The sequence below is a fragment of the Cnephaeus nilssonii genome (genome assembly GCF_951640355.1).
Source record: "Cnephaeus nilssonii genome assembly, chromosome: 3".
Lineage (NCBI taxonomy): Eukaryota > Metazoa > Chordata > Mammalia > Chiroptera > Vespertilionidae > Cnephaeus > Cnephaeus nilssonii.
The window spans coordinates 17,477,385-17,498,148 of NC_137074.1; the positions used below are offsets into that span (position 1 = coordinate 17,477,385).

The 20,764-nt window shown below is 35.9% G+C and overlaps 1 protein-coding gene across 12 annotated transcripts in view; it reads right to left on the minus strand.

Annotated features, from left to right (window-relative positions):
* LOC307094044 (uncharacterized protein) overlaps window positions 1-20,764 on the minus strand; it is a 322,974-nt gene that overhangs the window by 284,710 nt on the left and 17,500 nt on the right. For all 12 annotated transcript variants that reach the window (XR_013813029.1, XR_013813033.1, XM_079762508.1 and 9 more), the window contains exon 2: window positions 15,072-15,132. Coding sequence is in view for 10 of the 12 variants with exons in the window: in XM_079762508.1 (XP_079618634.1) it covers window positions 15,072-15,099 (28 nt within the window). In the remaining 2 variants the exon portion in view is untranslated. The remainder of the gene's footprint in view (window positions 1-15,071; window positions 15,133-20,764) is intronic.

Genomic DNA, 20,764 nt, shown 5'->3' on the forward strand with positions numbered 1-20,764 from the left:
AACATGCTAACTGACACACTGATAGTGAAGACAAAAGAAAAATCTATTAAGTAAAATGAAATTAGTAAAATAATGGAAAAGATATCATCTGTTCCATTTTCTAATGTAAATATGTAATTTGGAAATGGATTCTATGTTTAACACAGACAAGAGGTGTTTTTAAATGTTCTTAATGATCTGTTGTATTTTCCACAGTTACTGTGCTCATTTTCCATTAAGACCTTGTGTATAAATCCCAACTGTATGTAGCTTTGAATTCTTCTTTTTTCTTTTTTAACCTTAATCTTCTCCATAGATTAAGGTTAGGATATATGAGAAACACAGATATATATATCTTTATGTATATTTATTACTAACATTTATTTAACAAATAAAAGTTATTACTATAAATATTATTCAGAGTTTAATGGGATGCCTCCTGAAAGAAATACAGGTTCCAAAGTTTTCTACACTCACTGAAAAACTCAGATACTGAAGACAATATTAACTTTTACAACATACACCATGACAGATTACTAACATTTATTTCAATAAATGTTTAAATGAAAACATTACTAACATTTATTTAATTATTTAAGGCTGCTATGTAATATATTTATCAAGTTATGTTTGTTTATGCATCATTGAACGTTATTTTACATTTCACACTGGAAAATCTCTCTTGAGAGATTTCAATTACTCTCTTCAGAATAAGCATATGCTCTCAACATGATACAGGGTGGGTATCTTTCTAGGATAGACACACAAAAAACTCCTTAACCTACAAAGTAACCAAACTATGGGTTAAAAGTAATAACCAACCAAGTGTAACTCCGAGTTGAATAATTCCAACTTAATCTGAATCCCAACAGACTTCCAGAAAGAGGTGTTATTCCTACCTCTGTGCAACCCGCCCAGGCTTGCCAGAAGAAGCTGTCAGCCAACTCAGAAACTTATTTTTGCATGCCGCCTCCCTTACTTCTCACCCCAGGCCACTACTGGAAAACGTAAATTTTTGGAGATGCCAATAGTGACTAAAGTTATGCGGAGAAAAAGCAATGGAAGATTCTTGCTTGCTCTTGGACAAGGGATAAAATAGCAGAGTCCCTCAGATGGGTAGTAGATGCAACTTCAGGACTTCCTGAAAAGTCAGTCATATATTTAATCTGACAAAAATGGTGTAGAGGTCTGTCGCACAGTGATCCTCTGCTTGCTGACCGCTACCCCACTGAAATGCCAATAATTACAATTTTAGCAGTTTGCGTGGGTGTGTCACCATCTTTTACCCACCATTATATTCCCAAGATTTAACTCCCTGTTAGTTTATACTCAGCCACTCGCACCCATTTCGTTGTCATTCCTAGGGTGAAGGGGCGCCAGGAAGAATTCTGACTATGTCTCCGAAATAAAACAGTGTACCAAATTGTGAATGCTGCAACAACAAGCAAATGATAAATTATCTCTTTGTTTATGTCAACTGTTCTGAGACTTTTTGGTACATTTTCCTTTACGCATACCCCTGCTGTAGCACACAATTCAACTGCCTACAATATAAATTCCTGCTTTTTTTTCTCATCAGAACCCTGATTTATTTGGGAACATCAATGTGCCCAAGTAAAATTATTTAATTTCTCAGCTGCTCATAAAGTCAGAGCAGGCAAAAGGCCACAGTTCTGGCCAGTCAGATGTAGGTCAAAGTGGACATCCCTTCCCAAATTTAAGGGCAAAGTGCTTTTTGCTCTTTATTTATTTATTTATTATTTTATTATTATTTTTTTTTGTTTTGTTACTGCCTTTCTGGACAGTCAACATGAAGCTATGGGGCCTAGAAGTGTAGTGACCATCTGCTGCAGGAAAGAGCAAGCAGAGCAGTAAAAGCCTCCAGCATGGACCATAGAAAGAGGGAAGGAGCCTGGAGTCTACAGGGCATCTCTGAGCCTCAGTGTTAGCCCCATGGCCTAATCTCAGACCTCTTGTAGTAGTGAGATAAGAAAAGGTACTTCTATTTAAACCACTGTAGTAGAATCTTCTGTTAATTGCCATTGAATTGACTGTTTCTAAACATGACTTAGTATCACTCTCTGCGATATTTAAGAACATTAAACATGGCCAGTGCATTGCTAAAGAGGGAATTAATACATAAAACAGAGGTTGACAAACATTCTCCGAGGCATCTTTAAACTTTCCAATATGATGTGATTATAGTGGCTTACTTCTAGCTATTGAAATCATAATTTATGACACACAAAGTGGGATAATCTGCCTGAAAAATTATTTTTATATGAGTGGGAGTCAGAAAGATATAGTCTAAATTCTAGAAGTACCTAACATTTTTGCTACATTTCTATTGTTTACGGTGCTAGCAGGAAAGCACCATGAGAATTTTTCTCACTTCAGAAAAATTTACAATAAGCTCACTCTAAAGTAATACCAACAATGACAGAAGTTGCTGGCAGAAAGATTGGTGCTCAAGGTCAAGGTCAAGAACATGACAGTCATCAAATCTGTTTTTGAAGATATTATTTTTAAATAAATAATATGTAATTTTGTGACAGTTTAGAATTTAAATAAACAAGTTTTTTTTGCTTGATAAAAACATGAGTTGGTAATAAAAATGTCTAAAATATATGTTCTGAACAACATTTTAAAAACTGTGGTATACGGGTTACCTATATGAGAATTACTTGAGGTAGGTGCTAAGAAAGGTAAATTCAAAAGATATTTTTTATTTTAAAACTAGAGGCCTGGTGCACGAAATTCATGCACAGGGGTGTGTGTCCCTCAGCCCAGCCTGCACTCTCTCCAATCTGGGACCCCTACTGGGATCAGGCCTAAACAGGCAGTCGGACATCCCTCTCACAATCCAGGACTGCTGGCTTCCAACTGCTCGCCTGCCTGCCTTACTGATTGCCCCTAAACCCATGGTCAGCAAACTGCAGCTCGCGAGCCACATGCAGCTCTTTGGCCCCTTGAGTGTGGCTCTTCCACAAAATACCACGGCCTGGGTGAGTCTATTTTGAAGAAGTGGCATTAGAAGAAGTTTAAGTTTAAAAAATTTGGCTCTCAAAAGAAATTTCAATCGTTGTACTGTTGATATTGGCTCTGTTGACTAATGAGTTTGCTAACCACTGCCCTAACCGCTTCTGCCTGCCAGCCTGATCACCCTCTAACCACTCCCCTGCCAGCCTGATCGATGCCTAACTGCTCCCCTGACAGCCTGTTTGCCCCCAACTGCTCTCCCCTGCAGGCCTGGGTTCCCCCGCCCCCAACTGCCCTTCCCTGCAGACCTGGTCGCCCCCAACTTCCCTCCTCTGCTGGCCTGGTCACCCCTAACTGCCCTCCCCTGCAGGCTTGATCGCCCCCAACTGCCCTCCCTTGCAGGCCTGGTTCCTCCCAGCTGCCCTCCCCTGCTGGCCTTATCGCCCACAACTACCCTTCCTTGCAGACCTGGTCCCTCCCAACTGCCCTCCCCTGCTGACCATCTTGTGGTGGCCTTCTTGTGTCCACATGGGGGCAGCCTTCTTGTGTGTTGGAGTGAAAGTCAATTTGCATATTACTCTTTTATTAGATAGTACAGAGGCCTGGTGCTTGGGTGGGGGCCAGCTGGTTTGCCCTGAAGGGTGTCCTGGATCAGGGTGGGGGTTCCCTTGGGGCGTGGGGCGGCCTGGGCGAGGGGCCTGTGGTTTGCAGGCCCGCCACATGCCCCGGCGACACAAGTGGAGGCCCTGGTATCTGGGGTTTATTTATCTTCTATAATTTAAACTTTGTAGCCTTGAGCGGAGCCAAGCCTCCTGCTCGCTCCCTGGCTGCAGCCATTTTTGTTGGGATTTATTTATCTTCTATAATTGAAACTTTGGAGCCTTGAGTGGAGGCCTGGGCCAGCCAGGGTGTGCAGGAAGCTTGGCTTCTTCCATTGCCGGGGAAACCCAAAAATCCTGCTCGCTCTGTGGCCGCAGCCATCTTGGTTGGGTTGATTTGCATACTCGTTCCTGATTGGCTGGTAGGCATGGCTTGTGAGTGTAGCGGAGGTATGGTCAATTTGCTTATTACTTATTTATTAAATAGGATATTAATTTCTGGGGGTGGGACTCAGAATTTATTTTTTAATAATTTGCTCTGGTGATTCTTCTGTTCACTTTTTTTTGAGAATCTCTACCATATTGGACACAGTAGAATCCTAAATTTCTTGATTTACAGCTTATACTTGATTTGTAACGTAGATTTAAAATGTTTAGTATAAACCTTGAGACTCTTACCAAATATTCAAAGTCAATTTCTTCTATATTTGATTCTAACATAATGTCCCTAAAAAAGTAGGAGCCTGATACATTATCTTATGTAAACTATTCAGCCTTGATACTCTGGTGACATAATGAAACAGGATCCTTCATTTCCTCTTAAATCCACGGGTGTTTCTTTCTTTTCTTTTTTTTTTTTTTCTTAAATAGACTATTATATACCATACTAGACGCCCGGTGCATGAATTCGTATACCGGTGGGGTCCCTCAGCCTGGCCTGCACCCTCTCGCAATCCAGGACCCCTCAGGGGATGTCAGACTGCCAGTTTCAGCCCGATCCCCACGATTCCTGAGGGATGTAATAGTGTGTGAAGCAGCAGGTGGCTGGGGAGAAGCCCGAACCTGGGCTGGGCGCTGCTCCCGCTCATCTCAGCCATGCTGCGCCTGCCACCACTGCTGCTAATAGCGCTACCAGGGCTGCGTTTGCCAGCCATGAACCTGGTGTCTGGCGCCTGTCAGCTGAGTGGCGCTCCCACTGTGGGAGTGCACTGAGCACCAGGGGGCAGCTCCTGCCTTGAGCATCTGCCCTCTGGTGGTCAGTGCATGTCATAGCAACCAGTCAAACAGTCGACTGGTCGAATGTTCAACCGGTTGCTTAGGGTTTTAAATATATAGATAATTCAGTTGGGTTGTCGTCAGTTGGGTTGAATATTGTGTGATCATTAATACAGTTATAAAATGAGAAAACTGGAAAGTGAAATCGAATTTTTCCATTTATTGAATTTTAATATCACTAGTCATTCAGAGCTAGTTTGAAATAAATCATTGTAACTAGAGAGAGCAAGAATTTTCATTCTAAGTGCTGCTGTGCTACAAATTGTGTGCATAAACCTTGAAAAAAACTGAGATAGATAAAGAAGAAACAAAGTTTGTGACTACTGTGTATAAAGCATTTTAGAATAGATATTGGCAAACATAAAAAATGGCAAACTGGAAATCACAGGAAAAAAACAATTTTAGTTGTCATATAGAATTTTAAAATGGTACTAAGATTTTCTTTACTCAATCCTCTTATGTTTAGATGCTAAATCTGTGATCCCAAAGGGTTAAATGACATATGTACAGTTCATGTACCTAGTCAGTGGCAGCTCACATTCTTAGCCAGGCAATGGAACCCAGCTGAACCAGCCTTTAGTTTGTGGCTATTCTTGTTTTACTTAATTCTGTTCATTTCTTTAATTGAATAAGTACATTTTAAGCCATTAAATATTTCTACCAAATTATCAGTAACCAATATTTCAAAGAAAAATTTTTACAAGTAATTAAAAACTTAAACTTTTTTTCCAAAAGTTTAATTTTGAAATGACACATTTTAAAGACCTTTGCTTACTTTTACTCAGAGCAGAAAAGATGTGTTAAGAAAATTACAAATTTCCAGCAGGAAAAGCAAAAGCAAATATTAGCTATTTGGCAATACCAATAAATATAGAACACATAATTTAGTGGGCTGAAATAGTATCCTTCTTTTAGAAATCACATCGTAAAAGTTATTTTAAAAATATACTGTTTGTCTTCCCAAACAGAAACAGACCTTCTTATGAATGCGCACATAGAAGCTAAACTTGGGGGAGGAATCACATCCCCTACATAACTTAGGCTGTCTAAAGGAATAAGTTGTTCTTGTGAAAACTCAGCCTATCAAATGGCCAGAAACATCAGAATCTTATCAGTGAAACTCAAATTACTTTCCAACTTTTCTGAAGTTACTGGAGTGAAACCACCTCAACAAAAGCATGTTTTTTCCTTTGGTTTGTGTTCTTGGATGCTTTATCTATTTTATATGGACTTCCTTCGGAGATACAAGAAATTATATGAGGTCTATCTGATCAATGCACACAGAATAACCAACTTTTTATGGCTGGAAATAAATTCTTTTAAAGGAGATGTTACATTACAAAGTCTTAAAATGCTGTAATAATAAACATGGCTTTCCTCTTGTAACAGTACAAACTGTAGATTCAATTATATTTAATTTTAATTTGAAATCAATTGCTATTGAGATAGGAAAAAGAAAATAACCATAGTGTTCTTCAATTAAAACTTTTAATTAAAAAAGAGGCATTAAAATACCAGTACTTCACTAACATTTCAAAAAGTGTTCTATTATCTTAAGAAGATGTCTTTTTTAAAGGAGTGACTTTCTATTTTTATGTCCCTTGAGAAAATCTCAGAGAGCAGTGAATTAGACAAAGGTAGGCTTTATAAAATAAGCATGTCTAATTCACATAGAACAATGCCTTTTGAACAAAAACAAGCCCCAAACCACAGGACCATATATCTGTACATGAAATTTTCACCATAATCACTCTATAAACACTAAATCATTATTTTAAAAATTAGATCATCACTAAAATAATTTGAATTTTGCAAAGTGTTTCTATTCAATAGTAAAAGTTCATAATGATTTAGCAAATTTTTATTCTATTAATTTTATTTTATAAAAAGAAACAAGTACTTAACCTTAAAAAATTCAAAACTGTTATAGAAAATGATGCAAATATATTCATGGTTCTACAATATGTGGTTTTATTATTAAATAGAAAAATATTTTTTTGTAAAATTCTACTTCAAAATGTTTTACTCTTCTAAATTTGATAACATAATCATTAAATAACAATCCATGAAAGTAAAACTATGACAATTATAAGGAGCATTTATAATTTAAAAAATTATAATTTATATATAAATAGAAGTTGTAAATCCACTTACTATAATATTTCTTTTATTGTGGCAGATATTTGCATTTCATTATGATAATAAAAATTCTTTCTAAAACAATTAATAATTATAAAATATTCAATTTCAAACTCTCTTAACTACATTTTTAAATAATAAGATTATTCACTAAATTCTAATTTTTGTATCTACCTCAATATATTTCAAATGCATTAAACAATGTAAAGAACTATTCAGCTAAAATGATTAAAAATCTACTAAATAGGTACCGTCTGCCTAATGATGTCAATGTTCTTTACATAATAGAAAAAATATTTTTCACTACTAAGGAAATGTAAACTTTATTTGTATTTCAATTAAAATAATATTGAAGGGTTTACATTTGAATTGAATACCTTTTCATGTGCAATTTTGAAAATGGCGAGTAAAGATTTGGGAAATTTATTTTAATCTTTAAGACAACGATTCACTATTTATTACGTCAACCAAACATTTTCATTTATTCCTCACACCATCTGTACACCATTAAGAAGTATAAAATGGATTGTATCTGTAAATGTTAACAATATAAAACTAACAAACCTATCAGTCCCTTTAAAAGACTAGTATTAATAACTTATTGTAGCATAAGATATTCTTGGAAACCCAAACCCTAAAATAAATTTGCTCTAAATACTTATTTTGAATGTTTAAATGCATTCTTATAATTTTGAGGGAGATAAAATTTTATTTGAAAATATTATAGGGGAAGATATTTCAGCCAAGTGTTTTGATAGCACCCCACATGATTATACATGTTCACAATAATCAATGTAAATAAGTGTAGGTCCTCTAAACATCTTTTGTACCCTGATAAATATTTATCCTTGTCTTTTGTGCTTAGGTCTATTGTCTGCACTCTTCCCAAGGCAGAAGGTAGGGAAGGACACTTCAAGAGAGTTGGAAAGACCAAGGTTGTGGAATGGGTGTTTCTGTACAGAAAACATTTAATTAAGATCATTTCTGATTTTGAATCTCCCTCTGTGCTGATGAAAAGGCAGCCTTGAGGAAGAAAAAGACCCTCCCACTGGCTGTAAACAGAGGAGAACAAATACCCTGCAGCTCCTAAACAAGGAAACATGGGCCCCCCTGCTGGCAAGCAAAGGGAGGAAGTTATCTCCCACAGACTTCAGAGATAAGTCCAAGAAAGGGATAGAGGTATGAGAAGCACAGGCACAGGGAGGAGGAACAGGAAACTGAGCTAAACCATTCATCATGGTTTAGTTCCTCTATTGTGTAATAATGCAGGCGGATTCCTGAGCACAAAATCATTGGGACTTTGTATTGCAGAAAGCATGGCTGTTAAGTTTCTAAAGGAGGGGGGGGGGACCCTAACACTTCTGTGTTAGCAGCGAAATCATGCATCAATAGACAGCTTTTGTGTGTCCATGATGAATATTATGTCTTGTAACTATCTCACACTGATGAAAAACGTTTCTCCATTGACTGGCAAACACTAATGATCATAATAAAGCACTTTATTAAGTGGCATTCTTTAATGAAGAAAATAAAATAGAATCCACATGTTGACAAAACTTCACATATTTTAAAGAAAAAGTTCGGTAGCCATATTTGTAGTTTTGAACAGCACTGTTTCATGGAAATTCGAATGGTGTTCTTAAGGAAAACCTGACTCGCCCTTCATTTGACAACATTCTTGCAAAGATATGGAAAATAAACCTGAAAAACCTGATACATTATGAATTTCCCCGACAAAATATCTGCTTCTTAAGGCTTTTATATATGTAATTTTTGAATTTTTAAAGTCCATGCTTATAGCCTTACACCAAAAAATAAAACTAAAAGTCATATTTGATTTATTAGGTGTTTCTGACTTATTCCAATTAAAATTAAATAATAAATAAGTAAATAAATGCTAGTTTTCCAGTGTTGTATTATTAAATCAGCTAAGTCTCCCATTCAGCTGAGTTTTGCATGTTGAGAAACTTCCCTATGTTCCTTCAGAAACTGTCTATAAGCAGGTTGTTCTTGTTTCTTTATATTATTGGTTGAAACATTGGGATTTCAACCAAAATTAAATCTTACTAACTAACAATAACATTATTTCTAGTGATATTAACAGTGGTGCCTTGGGGGCTATGGCTTATTTTGTTTTCCTACTTAACAGAGCGTAATTTTTTAGTAAAAATCTAAAGGTGCACTAAAGGCCAGAATAGCTTTTGTAGCTAAGACTTTTTCTAAGGGAAAATATTAGAAACAAATGGATAGTAATCATTATGTTTATACTTCTAAAACTAAAAAATACATATATTTATGATAAATTGACTCTTTAATTGACCATTAAATAAGATACCAGTTATGCAAAAGGACCATAGAGTGCAAAGTAGCAGAACACAGTATAAGAGAAACAATTATGCTTTAAAGATATAATAGGCCCGATTCCCCTTTTCACTAATTTTGACTATACAGTGACACCATCCAGGCACTCTGTTCTCAGCTTTTCTATTTAAGAAGGATCAACAAAAATATTCTATGTTCCATACAATACAGGCTTATGTTGAGAAGGAAAAGATATACTGTCATCTAGTATCATACAGAAATGTTATTCCTAAAAATATCTGACTGGGGTGCTCACTAAAACTTGTTTACAAATATTCCATCCAATTCTCCTTTCTCCCAAGCACACAGTTGGGATCCACCTTGCCATCCCTTTTTGCCTATATGACTTGTGTTGGGAAATAAAATGTGAGCAGATTTAATGCTTTAAAATTTAGTGAGTGATCCACTAGTGTCTCTTTCTCTGTTACATCAGTCAAGATGGTCTTCCATCAGCCTGGGCCCCGAACAGCATGCAAAGTCCTTTTTTGTTGTTGTTGTTATTGTTTTAAGTTATTTATTATTGCTGGTAGTATCACAGATACCTCCAATATACATAGATAGAAATTGTGGGGAGGCGGATTTTTTAAATTGATTTCAAAGAGGAAGGGAGAGGGAGAGAGATAGAAACACCAATGATGAAACACAATCATCGATTGGCTGCCTCCTGCATGTCCCACACTGGGGATCCAGCCTGCAACCTGGGCATGTGCCCTGACCTGGAATCAAACCATAACCTTCTGGTTAATAGGTTAACACTCAACCACTGAGCCACAAAGACTGGGCAAGACTCCCGTTTTTTACTAGTCTATAATTCCAACCACCAATGTCAGCACTCTAGGTTTTTTTGTTATCCTCTCATTTTAATAACAGTAAAATTGAACTAAATGGTAAATTAATTAAACAAATATTGTTACACAGTCTGAAATAGTGACACTACCCAGACTTAACTGCTGAAGCAGCAGGGGGACTACTTTGTAAAATACATGGTTTCTAACCACTGTGCTTTACATCTGAAACTAATACAAAATAATATTGAACAATCTACTTGTCTATCTATCTATCTATCTATCTATCTATCTATCTATCTATATGTAAAAGCCAAGCAACCAGAAGGACCAGAAGGACCGAAACGGCTGGTTGTTATGAAGTGCACTGTGGCTGGCCAACAAGCCTGATGGGGGCGGGGCCGGCCGGCCAACCTCCTGTGGCCCCTTCCCCTGACCGGCCCCACCCCTGATTGCCCACCCACCCCGATCAGGAGTGGGGCCAGTCAACCAACCACCCACTCCCCTCCCCCCAGCTGGCACTTGCTCCGATCGGTGCCTCCCATCAGGGGCAGGATGGCTAACCTTCCGAGGCCTCTCCCAGCCCTCTCACTTGGCCAGGCCCCAATTGGCCCTGATCGCAGGTGGGGCCAACTGGCCAAACTCCTGCGGCCCCTCCCCCCCACTGACCAGCCCCAATTGGCTCTGATCGAGGCAGGCCGGACCCCACCCATGCACAAATTCATGCACCAGGACTCTAGTATATATATATATATATATATATATATATATATATATATATATAAAAGCCTAAGCAACTGAACAACTGAACTAATGAATGACCAGTTGACTGGTCGCTATGATGTGCACTGACCACGCTGGCCAACCTCCTGCAGTCCCTACCCCTGGCTAGACAGCCCTGATCGACCCCACCTGTGTACGAATTCATGCACCAGCCTCTAGTATCATATAATAGTTACAGTTCATCATGTCTCTCAAACTCATACTCAGGACACAGATTATTGTTTACTTCAGCCTCCACAGATTTAGAAGCAGTCGATTTCAGAGTGTTAATCAGCTCCAACTATTATTCTTAATAAACCTGATATTTCAAGCCTCAACTTAACATCCAGAAAATATAGTTTAGATTAGGTCAGTTCTAAATCACATATATGGATCCTATTTCTATGGTATTCCCCTAATACAAAATTTCAAAGTCTCCTATAAATTACCAAATTAAACTATATCTCCTTAGTCTGACATAACCAGGACATCACAAAGATCTGTTTATTATAAACTCATCTTCTCAAAATAATAATCAGCAACATCAGTTTCTGACTCACCATGTGTCAGAAAATGGTCTAAATAGAAATAAGTGAAAATACACAATAATCAAATGTGATTAGAGTCAGGGGAGTGGGGACAGGAAATGGCAAATAAATTGAGAACAAATGAACTTGGTTCTATGGTATGGAGAAAATCAAATGGCTTGCTGAGACACTTGGCCCTTTTCCTCTAAGCAATGCAAAGTCATCAAAATATTTGAATGATTGGCTCTCTTGATTGCATACAAATTTTAGGAAGTACTCTGATGGCAGTGTCATTAAAGAGCAAGAGAATGTAGAAATAATTAGGAGCTTATGAAAAATCAAGGAGCAGATTTAGTGGTAATAACTAAAACTAAGGTAATAAATATAAAAGCAAAGAGAAATTGGGATTAAATGTAAATATGTGATCAATAGGATTTACAAAGAAAAAATTGGGATTAAATGTAAATATGTGATCAATAGGGTTTTGATAAAGGTTGGTTAAGGGTTGGAGAGAGTAGAGTATAGCTAAAATATGAATTCTATAAAGAGCCTATTAGGTTTCTAGCACAGAATCCTATCAACCATCAACCAAGACAGGAAATGATAGAAGGTGCAGGTTAGAGATAAAGACTGAGCTTATTAAAGTTCTGGTTATCTTCAGGTTACCAAATCAAAGATATACTAATGCCAACTGGAGATACTAAACCTTAGGTGAGTTCAAGCAGATTAAGACCTCTTTGGCATGGAGATTAAAGGTTCTAGCTGTCCTCAGGAGGCAGATTTTTCTAATTGCTAGCATAGTGCCTAGAGCATAGTTGATTTTCAATAAATGTTTGATGAATGGCTGGATAAACACTGAATATAAAATTCTGGCATGAATTTATCTTGGTTTTTAAAAGCTACAGTAAAGCTGTTGAAAAGGGAGGGGCAACAATAACAACTCACCAGATAAGAAAGTCATTATACTTTACATTTAGGAGGTTAGTGAAAGTACTGAGAAGGAAATCTGATGGAGTAAATGTCCTGGATGGAGGAAGAGTGGAAGATAGTGGGAATTGCCTTTGGAAAGAAGAACACTAGACACTTCAAGATAGGAGGGCATTTCCAAAGGTCGGATTTCAAAAAGTGTGACTAAGGGATCTAAATAGATTCTGCATTCTCTCTTGCCCTAGTGTTACTCCCACTGTAGTTGATCTTCCCCATTCTCAGAAGACTTTTTCTAAATATGGTTATCTAAGATAACTCACCAGCTTATATTTGGTAGCTTTATCTCTAAAGTCTAAATCCAAATGGATTACTTGGACTGTGTAGCCCCATCTCTGTCCAGTAGACAGAATATCAGAACATGAAATATGAATAATATGACTACTTGTGTTAAACTGATAGAATTATATTTTAGTTAGTATATTACATGAGTTACATATTGTTTTTAAACTTCCCAAACATTTAAGATGTTGATCATACTCAAACCTTATTATAAATGACCCAATACACACATTTAGACATTTTCAAAGAAAAAAATCTAAAGATTTAAAGAATGGAATGAAAAATAGACAAAATGTTCAGCAGAATTAATTTTAAAAAGACAAAGGATAAATATTTTCAGCTTTTTTGGCTTTTTGAAAGAACTAATAAAATTTGCAAACTATTGACATAAAAAATAAATGAAAATAACAAAAATTAGAATGGTAGTCTGTCAATCTTATTCAGCAATAATTTTGCAAATTATGAATATAATTTATTAATATATACTAATAATATGAAAAGCTGATAAAATAGACAATGCTTTAGAAAATGTCAGATTGAAAATTAACTCAATAAGTAAAATTCCAACAAAATTTAAAGAAAATTGGATGAATTTTTTTTTTTTACATTGCAAATACCACCTCCATCTCTGGCCTTATTATTTTACTAGTGAGTTTTTTCAAGATTATAAATCATATTGATATATGTAATTATATATAACATAATTATATTATTATAATATATTATATATGTGATAAAATATAATATAGAAATAATAGGTTATATAAAAATATTATCTATAATAATAAAAGCATAATATGCTAATTAGACCAGATATTCTTCTGAACATCCTTCTGGACAAAGCCGGGGCTTTGAGGGAAGCGAGGGTCCAGGGTGCCAGAGGGAAGCCAGTGCCAGCAGCCAGGGGAAGGAAGGCCTACTCTTGCACGAATTTCGTGCATTGGGCCTCTAGTATATATATATATCACTATAGAGGATATTGTAAAAGTTCCAATAGGATATAACCTCCTTAATAATACCAAAGTGATGGAAAGCAATGAAATAATACTGTAGACCATCCTAACTTTGGAGCGTTCCTCCAAATTCCCAAATAAAAAAAAAAGTATTGAACTATATATATATAGTATTGAATAAAAGAATAAGCTTGCAGCTATTCAAGAATCTGTACTAATAAAAGCGTAATATGCTAGTTAGATCAGACAGCCGAATGACCTTCCAGATGTCCTTCTGGACGACCTTCCAGATGAAACCGGGGCTGCGAGGGCCAAGGCAGTTGCCTTGGCTGTGAGGGCTGAGGCAAGCCACCATGGCTGCAAGGGCCGAGCCCCTTGCACGAATTTTGTGCATTGGGCCTTCAGTAACATAATATTAGCAAGTCAACTGCTCAGAGAAGTGGTGGGCAAAGATTCAAACTCAGGCCAGAGGGTCATTTGTGGACAAATGGGGTGAACCTAAATCTTACATCATCATCACTCTCATTTTTTGAATTCCTACAGTAGGCTGTGTGTTCATATACTGAAAACATTTGCCAATTTATGCAAAGGGTTAACTGGTTATGTTGGTGATGAGATTATGATTATTTTGTTTTTAGATGTATCTAATCTGTCCATTGTGAACATCCTATCATGTGAAATGAGAAAATATTACAAATATTACAAAAACAATTTCAAAGCGCCTTGTTTGGGTCAGGAAGTCAGATAAACTATCTGATTTTAGACATCCTCCTCACATCCAACACTGTTTAAGGACTGAGAGCCCATCTGACTGTCACCATAATTGTCACAAACCTCAGCAGCAAGTTTCAAGGGGGACAGTTCTCAGTTACTTCAAATGGTTCTACAGGATGTACAATGACTTCATATTTCCCATCTCAAAACTTGAAAAATAAACTCTTAATGCAGATCATCCCAAAATGCAGATTATGTCATAATGTATGAGGTACAGAGAATAATGTTATTTTAAAGAATAGATAATTACGTATCTACTGAAGCTCATAAATAATATTTTTATAATTTGACTATGAAGAAATAAATAACATAGTTATCTGGAAAGATAACTTAAATGTGTATTTCTATGTACAATCCTACCTACATATGATTTACAAAATATGTTTGCTAGTAGCAGGGAAATTAAATTCCAGCACTTTACTGTATTTTGAATTTTAGAGGAAACTGATAAGTAGTCCACAAATTTACATGCCATATATTTACATTCCAGCAAGATAATTTAAAAATAAAAGGAAATTCTAGAGGTTTTGCTTTTTATATAAAAAACAAAAAACAAACACCAGTTAAAATATGAGTGAAGAACAGTATTTCATGTTTCTCATTTCAGTACTCAGGAACTCATATTAATTAGTGATGAACAAATATGGTGATATAATAAGAAGTTCTACTTACCATTTGGATAAAATTCTTGGAATTTCATTTGGACAGTTATCTCAGTAAAATTCTTGAATATCTGAAAAATTAGAGTGATTGAGGAAGATCAACAAGACATACTTTATACATCATTTTATGATATATTAATTCCATATGATGTTTGACTCATACCTGTTCCAGATTTACACAAGAATGCATTCAGACTCATGATTTTCATTTAATATGAATACTGTTTAAACTCAGGAAGTAGGTGTGTCCTTTTATTTATTCACACACCACCTTTAGCGCTAGGAGCCCCAGCCTGCCTGTTCTCAACTCAACCCTGACCCGCAGGAACCACACTGCAGATAAGAGAAATAATTCTTCTGAACTCTGACTGCGTACGTCTCTTAAACAAAGTCAAGAGACTGAACCACTATGTTCTTATTTTTCAGTGCATAACTTCTGTGGCGGAAATTACATTATAGTGTTTCACTGTGATAAGAGGAAATCTGTATCCTGAAAATTTAAGTACCTATACTAGGTGAACTAATTTAGAATTTTAGTAATTATGTCACCTCTGCAAATGTATTTAAGATAGTGATTACAAGGTTATTCTGATGTAATACTCTAATTGCCAAGTAATTTATAAAATCAGAAGAACCCTCATCTATCCCAAAATTTGTTTTTAAAAGATGAGGAAAATGAGACCCAATGTAGGAGAAATGGCTTGGCAGAGATCGTAGCTTAGAGAGAGCAAGATCTAGCTTAGAGAGAGTTCTATGACCAGATGCTAAGTCTCAAGACTTTAGCTTATCTCATTCCCCCTTATTATTTTAAAACACATTTATTAAGGCTCTGATATATACCAGGCATTGAACTGGGCACTGGATAATGAACACGATAATGGACAAGACAGATAAGAGGCCTGCCTTCATGAAGCTTAATTCTGGTGATCTCCATTCATTAAAGTATTGAATATAGTACATTTCCATCCCTATAAATGATAAAGAATGCAAATGTAACCTAGATACTAAGATTTTGGTATGCATTTCTTCTAAGACCAAGTCTGGTTCCCAATGAATATACTTTCTTTAATCTTGGAAATATATTTGGCCTGCAAAATACTTAGCTAAACATTTGAGTATTTTGACATGTAGATAGATATGTTGTGCATTGATAAATCTTTAAAAAATCGAAAAGAACACATTTTTCCATTGAGTGCTTTAAAAAGAATCTTTTATTTGCTTACTGATCTAAATGTGTCAACTTCCAGACTCAGTGTGAAGCTTAAAAGCATGCTGTAGAGATGAAAAGTTCCACATGTGCAAATGAGTAACTAGATTTCACATGGAAGAGTGAAATAATGACCTTGAGATCAATTCTGCACATCATTTCTTAAGTATTGTTTTATATTTAGCACTGAGTTAAGTGTTCTGCTTATAGTAGATAATTGCAAAATAGAATTGTTTAGTTACGTGTACGGTAAAATACTGAATTTCTAGATTTCTACAGCACCATTCTCATGCCTTCCTTTTTATGCCTCCAACCAATAAAAGTAACTATTTCCCATTATTTGCATTATCTTAATACCTTTAGAAATATTATTTTAGAATGGTTTTCACATGAGGCAATCAGGCTATTTTCTGCATTACAAAAATAGCCATTAAAACATGGGAAACAGCCAAAACCGGTTTGGCTCAGCGGATAGAGCGTCGGCCTGCGGACTGAAGGGTCCCAGGTTCGATTCCGGTCAAGGGCATGTACCTTGGTTGCGGGCACGTCCCCAGTGGGGGGTGTGCAGGAGGCGGCTGATCGATGATTCTCTCTCATCGATGTTTCTAACTCTCTATCCCTCTCTCTTCCTCTCTGTAAAAAATCAATAAAATATATTAAAAAAAAACAAAACATGGGAAACAAAGAGCTCAAAATAATGTACTAAACGTGAGCCCAAGTTCTGCCTAAAATTGCAGTTCTGTCTAATATTTAATCAACAGAGAGATATCAGAATATTTACTAAGTATAAAGTGATTATTGGTTAGGTTCTCTTGAGAAAGACAATCCAAAGGCTATAGTCTCAAGTCACTTTGGAATGCTTCTGTTTTAGCAAGTAAGCCTTCAGATTCCCTGTAAACTCTCTTAAAATAACATTCAAAATACTGAAATAGCAAATTATCTTACCAAAAAAGAATCATTCTGTAGAATGAAACTATAGGAGGAGGCCTAGGAAAATGATTCCCATTATTTTAAAGCCCAGAGCCTGGCCCATGGTCAAATACTTGATTAGCCATAGAACTGAAGCTGGTTAATGCTCCTTACTTACTAGTTTTGTGTCTTTCACAACTTCATAGACAAGCAAAGATGAGTTATTTTATTCTCATCCATTTAGGACATAAGGAGTGCTTTATGGCAGATATAATAAAAGTAAAATTTTAACATATATAATATCCCAATATATATTATTACATGTATAATCTGCATATTCACTGAAAATGTCTGAACTTGAAATCTGTGTCTTCTGCTTCTAGTGACTAACTCCATCATATTAGGGTATTATCTTTCCATAATTATGATATTAAGAAATCATAATCAATTGTACCACAAAAGTTTATAACCACTGTCTTGTCCAACTTCATCCTACCTACCTTGGAGTAAAATTTTTCCAGTAGATGAGATCTCTACAGATTTTTCTGAAATGCCTTCACTTTAACAATTAAATTTAGTGCAACACCCTCTTCCTCCAAAAAAACCCATCTGAGATCTTATTGCCCTGTGCTATGCTCTTATTCCTATTCACTGCTATTATATAAATTTTGTTTGGGAGCTTTGCATTTTTCAAAATATCAAATATGAGAATTCTCTACTTGTTATTTTTTATTTAAAATTATCACTCTGATTTGTATCCTTGAAACACATGGTGCATACATGAATGGTTATCTGTCATCTGCTTAGAAAAACAAAAGTCATAAATGTTTTTTCTTTAATTATCTTACTTATTACTGAGAATTTGGGGGTCAAATAAAACACCAGTGATATAAAATATTTTACTCCCATTTTCTTCACACAAGGCATTAACTAGGGGTCAAATGTTTATGACAGAAATAAGCCACATTGATACTGGTTATATTTGCCATAAATCTATATGGTTCAAATAATCTGACTGCTTTCTTTTAATAATGGCTTTACTATTAGAGAATTAAAGGAAGGAAAAGGGACAACTAAAAGAGAAAGGGAGAGGGAATTTCTAATAATGATGACAGTAGTCATCACTTACCACTTGCCCACTATGAGTTATCAAAGACTTTAAGCCAGACAATGACATGACTTGATTGAACATCTTTATGACATTTATTCTGGCTGTGAAGAGGAGAATAGATGAGGAAGTGCAGGGCAGAGTGGCGCTAGATAAGTGGGCAGAAAAGTTGGAAGGCTACTGTTGTAGTTCAGGCATAACATACTGATATTTTCAACTAGAATGCAGGAGTGAAGATGGACAGAAGCAAATGTAGTGGAGATATTTGGACAATAAACTTAGGGAAAGAAAACCAAGGATGACTTGGGTTTTTGGCTTGAATAAGGAAATAGATTGTAGTGCCTTTTATTAAAAGGTTATGTCTAGGGAGAAACATATTTGTCCATGGTGAATAGAAAAGAATGGTAGGGAAGGCTACTATTTTGGCAAGGTTGCCCCTGTAAATTTAAAAATACTTGTTCTGTAGATCATTTAAATATACTTGTTCTATAGGTCAATTATGTAAAATACCATAATTTCTACTCTATCAACCACAAAATGTCTTTGATAATAAATATAATAGTCAGCTCTCAAAATTCTGCTGCACCGTGTTCGGGTGCTTCATGCATAATTCTCATGTCTTCTGCATTCTCGGTCTCACTCTACCAGATCCTTTTGCAGAAATCATTAATAATACTCAGGTGTCTCACTGACAATCAATACTGTGAACCCCTTTATTAATGTCCCTTTCACAGCTAAGTTCCTCAAAAGAGAACATGAAGTTTTTCATTTGAACTCCTCCATTTATTTTTAATTCTACTATGCTATTGAGTGGGTGCTTTCACTTCTACTGCATTACTGAAAGTGACTTCGCTAAGGTCCCCAGTTAATTCCTAATATCAACATCTCATAGATCTTTTTGGCAAACTCTTTCACTGGCTCTTCCTCCTCTTAAATTTTATTATTTTTTCACATCGCTGTTTTAAATTTTATTCTTCCTCCCTTCAACACTTTGCCTTGAGTAACACCAACACTCCATTTATTAACTGCTGATGACCAACAAATCAATATATCTTACCTGGATTCTAACCTGTAGGTTCACATATGCAACTGGCTACTTAGTGTCTCCACCTGGCAGCCCTGTATGCACTTCAAATAAAACATAGCTTAACACTCAGCTCCTTACCTTTATTCCCAAACCTCCCCTCCTATTCCTATTAGTGGGTAGCATCACCATGCAACCATTAACTCAAGATGGATGCTTGGGCATCTACCCATACTGTTGCATTTTTCACATCCTCCAAATTTCATCACTTACCCGACATTATCAATATTACTTCCTTAAAATGTCCTGCCTCAGCTCCCCACGTATCCATCACCACTACTTCATGCCTTATTTCACGTCTCAATATTACCTGAATGGGTCATTTCTTCTCTGCACTGCTGCCAAAGGTCTCGCTATAACAACCTTTAAGTAGGTCTTCACTACCTAAAGGAAAAAGTTCAAGGACTTGCACAGGGCTTCTGATGATTTCCAAGATCTGGTCCCTGCTTTACTTCCTTATTGTCATTCTTCTCCCTCACCAAACCTTTCTACACGCTTTAACAGTACATGAATAATTCTCATGTGTCCATCCTGATTCTACTGGAGCTCCCACACTTAAATGAATGCTTCTTGATGATCCTGGTATAAGAAGTTCTTGGTCATTTTACCCTTGTTTATACAACGTGCTCATATAGCTACTCTAATATTTTATGGTACTCATTGATTTCTTACCTCTAACTTCCACTGAACTGCTCTTGTCTTAATAAAACAATGGGCATGATTGGTCTTTAATAAGTGATTGATGTTATTCAGGAAGGAACAAAATGAAGAATAAATGAATTACTGAATAAATGGTTTATCACAAAACCTTACTAGAAAACCTAATACTTATAAATAATTGCAAAATGCCCACGACTTTCTAATTCAATATTAAAGTAGAGCCCACAAAAAAATTATAAACCTATATTACATAAACAGCCTACCATGAAAAGAACAAAGTGTCAGCATAGGACAAATCTATTAAGTCAACTATTGACAGACATAAGCCATTCCACGGACTTTGATTACAGCTAAACTTGAGAAAACAAATCCAAGTTAAACTTTGAACTTCAGAATATAGGGAGAAAAAGAAAGCAACTGAAATAAATTACATATTCAGTTTAAATTCAGTTGGCACTATTTCTAGATACAGCTTAAAGTTCTGTTAGCTGTCTTATTTATTCTTGCCAAAACTAACCATAGGCAAAGCATATGAAATGCTAAGGTTTTCAGCAAATAGCAACTTTTAAAAACATATGTAATGTTACTCATGTGGTGAGTCAGAATTATACTTACGCAGTAGTACAGATGGAAATGATTTGTTCTGGAAACCAAGATAGCATTATTAGTTTATTATTTTTACCTACACAAATGATTCACATGCTAGTGCATATGAGGAGTCTCAGACCATGAAAT